Below are 4,182 nucleotides of genomic sequence, written 5' to 3' on the forward strand. Positions count from 1 at the left end.
TGTTAGCAGCAATTGTTTGCTACAATGAGGTCAGCATTCTTTGTGGGCCTGTCAAAGGCTCCCAAAAGAGGCTGATGTGACAGAAGCAGGAAGTGGTCCCTTTTTATACAGAGGTTCCTCTCTGGAGATAAGACAGTTTCCCAGTGAAGCTAGCAAAAGGGAAGGAGATGATAAATGGTTATTATAATAAAAGGCATCACTGAGAAGGAACAGAGGGCTATCTCTATTGTACCAGTGAGGAAATAGAAACATCAGAGGACTTGGTTAAACCCCCTTTGATAGTATCTAATAGGTGCAAAGCTACAAGTAGAACCCTCTCTCTTCCAGCTGTGATTATAGATATATTCGATTGATGTTAGATTCATGCAGCTAACTGCATGTACCACTACGGCATTGGCCCTCCAAACCTTTCTAACAGCCATATCTTATTCATGCCAACCATCACTCAGCTGAGAAGACTCACGTGATGGGCCATGGTAGACCACGGTACAAATGGAGGTAGCTCCAGTGGCAAAGCTAAGGGGGGCAGTGGGCACATTGCATAGGGCACCACACCTTGAGGGGGTGCCAACCCACACCCCCAACAGCAGATCTTGAGGCAGACAGGGGCCTCTAGGAGGCAGTCTGCAGCTGCACACGGTCTCCCCAGGCCTCAGAGGGCCTGCTGGAGGCCTTAGAAAGGTACTTCTGGTTTTCACAAACCTTTCTAAAGCCTCTAGCAGGCCTTCTGGGGCTTGGGGAGACTGCGCACCTCCCAGACACCCCGGGGGGGGGTGTTCTGGGCATCTGGCCTTCAGGGGGGTTAATACCCCAGAGGGTGTTAAAAAATTTTGTGCCCCTGCTTGCCAGATCCTTTAGCTGTGCCAGTGGGTGGCTCATAGGGATTAGATATCTCGCCATCTCCAGAATCCCTGTGAATTATCCTTCCATCCCTAAAGTTCTGAACGTTGCTGCTGTCGTGGAAATGGTGGTCATTGAATTAGTGTAGATGTCAGCCATCTGGTTCAGAAGCAGAACACGAGCAAACAACCTGATTGTCAGACACACTAGACAGCAGGGTTACTGAGTATTAGGACCATGTATGATCCTGGATCCTGAAGAGAACATCATAGTGATATATAAATAGTTTGTGTTTATCCACAAAGTTTCATAAAACAAATTCACATCTCTAGATGATGTTGGTATAGCATTCCGGCTCATGTGAGCTGTGAACCAAAAGGTCCCAAGGTCTATTATTACATAGGTAATGAATTCAATAAGTGTCCTTAGGTAAGCCACCTCCTCACAGCCTGCCCACTCCCATCTGCAGGTGAAGAAATTCCTGTTTATGGGGACAAAATCAGAAGAACTGTTCATCTCTCTAATATATTTCATACCTCAAGTGAGGGCCTTGACTGGTTTGCAGAGGGATACTAGATCCAAGGCCTTATTCCATACAAATATGGGGCAGGGTGAAGGAGGAAATAAGTTGTAAAATGAAGATCCAAGGTGACTGTCCAAGAAGACAGTGGAGCAACAATGTGCAAGGGCATCTCAGATGCTGCTCCAGCTGTCATGAGCCTCATCTTCCTGAGCACTAAAAATGTAATGTCATTCTAAGACTGTAGAAGGCTGGGATAAAAACAGGAAACAAGGACGAGCTGAAAGGGGTGTCTACACCACTCCTTATTCCCATTCAACACTGCATCCTTCCTGAGTTGCACAGAACCAGCGGAGAAGGGGCCCCTCTCTGGAGATACACAAGGTATGGATGCAAGACGTTTTTGTGGTTAACTAAACTTTGGGTTTCTGGTGGTTGGCACTGTAGGCAGATGTTGGGGCTGCTGGTCAGTATGGAAGTAATACTTTCATCAAGGGCAACGTCCTTCAGTCCACCACAAATGATGCAGAACTCTGAAGAGTTTTGCATTTCTGAGCTTACCCAGCCTCTTATCACTTCATCAAGGCTGTGTAAGAGATAGCAGATAGCAAATTGCTCACCTTCTGCTAAGAAATGCTGCAACCTCCTTCTGTCAGCTAATTTCTCTGGAGTGTCATTGGAAGGGAAGGATCCTTTTCAGCAACTGAAGTTAAGGTCATGAAAAACTTTGCAGCAGTAATGTGAGGCAGGAACAAGAGAGAAAATGAGCTGTGAATTGGGTGGGTGGTGGATGGAATACATTTTGTGAGGGGGGGAAAGCCTAAAACTGAAATCCTACCCACACTTACCTGGGAGTAAGCACCATTGAGTATAATGGGACTTGCTTCTGAGTAAACATGAATAGGCTTGGGCTCTAAGGCAGTGAGGGAAAGAAGATATCCCTAAGAAGGATGGATAGGGTCCAAAATAGATCAGATGGTCCCTTTGATTGGTCCAGGAATCTCAGCTTGAAAAATGAGCAGTTCTAAGTATTTCTATTATCCTCTGCTAGCACAGAAGGCCCAGCAAAATACATCTCAAATTATTTGGTATCCTTGGGGTGGGAATTTTCTTGGACATCAGTCAGTGAGGGTGGGTTTCTGTGTCCTACTCTAAAAGTTGCTCTTTTCTTTGGAGCATTTCTTAAGAGTCTTGAAGGGACCTTAGGAGGTCCTTAGGAAGTCTTTAGAGGTTCAAAGAGCAGCCTGCTCTGGATTAATCTGACACACAGTTCTTATATCTGCTTTACAGATGTGGGGAAATGGCACACACGAGTCCTGGGAGACCTCCTCTCCAAGGGAGATGCCAAGCACCCGTTCAAGTAAAAGTCCAGCAACTTTGCAGTGCATCAGTGAAGCAGAGTTCCAGCATCTGCTCTTGCCAATTACGTACAGTGTGGCTTGTGCATTGAGCTTGGTCTCCAACTGTGTGGCCTTGTGGAGCTGCTGGGCTAACCGGGCTCAGGCCCCACCCATCATGGTCTTCATCTACAATCTCATTGTCATTGACCTGCTCTTTGCTCTGTCCCTGCCGTTACAGGTAGTGTATCATGCTAGACACAATGACTGGCCCTTTGGTGAGAGCCTGTGTAAGGCTACCAATGCCCTCTTCCTGGCCAACATGTTCAGCTGTACCCTCTTCCTGGTCTGCATCTGCCTGGAGCGTTATCTGGCTGTCATCCACCCTCTCCACTACCTGCGCCTGAGATGGCCCCTCTACCGTGTGCTGCTCTCCATGTTTATCTGGGCTTTGATAGGCATTGGACTCCTGATCGTCTTCTCCAAGAACACCGTGACCAGTCCCTTCCCCAATGGGAACACAGCCTGCATGGAGAATTTCCCAGCTCATGAGTGGAGTGGACATCTGGCAGCCATGGTCTTGGGTTCCTCTGCGCTGGGCTTCTTTGTGCCATTCCTCACCATAATAATTTGTTGCATTGTGATTGCCCGACGTATCATGAATCTGAGCCATGGTTCAGTCCAGGCATCTTCCTTGCGGAGGCACTCTCTCTGCACCCTCCTGATGGTGACCGGCTTACTCACTCTCTGCTTCCTGCCCTTCCATGTCATCCACACACTGCATGCACTTGGCCGGATTGGGTTGCTATCAGCTCCAGGGCTGTTGCAGTTCACTTGCTCAGCCCAGCGTGTTGCCATGGCCCTTGCTAGCATCAACAGTGCTTTGGACCCACTGGTGTATTACTTCAACATGAAGGTCATCAAATGGAAACTGCCCTGCTGTGGCATGATCCACTGGCACTACCGAGATTCAGGGCAGGCAAGCCCTGCAAGCCCATCAGAGCCATGACCTAGAAGGTGATGCCTCACCTGAGGTCCCTTTCCACAGCATCCTCTGACTCATCAACACCAAACTGCATTACCCAAACTGCATTACACAAACTGCATTACTATCTGGTGTGCTCCCTGGGGCATTTGGTGGGCCGCTGTGAGATACAGGAAGCTGGACTAGATGGGCCTATGCCCTGATCCAGTGGGGCTGTTCTTATGTTCTTACCCATCAACCTGTGCACACAATCAGCTTCATGAATGACACCCTGCTTGGAGAAGGCAAAAAAATCTAATCAACAATACTAAAACAATTTATACCTTAAGGCTATTGATTTTGCAATTGGGATCAGTGCTAAATGGTATGTTGATATGGCTTGGGATCAGCTGGTGCATACCTAGGTATGGGGAGAGGATGGCCCAAGTTGATCTGCTGTCTGACTCCACCCCCAAAATCCACTCCCCACTCCTCTCCCCATAAGTGCATATGCATTAGTG

General features: G+C 47.9%; 1 protein-coding gene across 1 annotated transcript; it reads left to right on the forward strand.

Moving 5' to 3' along the window:
- The first annotated feature begins 2,650 nt into the window (after nt 1-2,650).
- On the forward strand, nt 2,651-3,706 carry LOC136638917 (uracil nucleotide/cysteinyl leukotriene receptor-like). Its single transcript, XM_066612944.1, has one exon. It carries the CDS (start codon nt 2,651-2,653, stop codon nt 3,704-3,706), a length of 1,056 nt encoding a protein of 351 aa, XP_066469041.1.
- Nucleotides 3,707-4,182: the final 476 nt, after the last annotated feature.

This window comes from Tiliqua scincoides, chromosome 2 (genome assembly GCF_035046505.1).
Source record: "Tiliqua scincoides isolate rTilSci1 chromosome 2, rTilSci1.hap2, whole genome shotgun sequence".
Classification (NCBI taxonomy): domain Eukaryota; kingdom Metazoa; phylum Chordata; class Lepidosauria; order Squamata; family Scincidae; genus Tiliqua; species Tiliqua scincoides.

Bases quoted from the DNA above. Each gene is read 5' to 3' on its own strand.
- LOC136638917 (XM_066612944.1), top strand. From the start codon at position 2,651: ATGTGGGGAAATGGCACACACGAGTCCTGGGAGACCTCCTCTCCAAGG.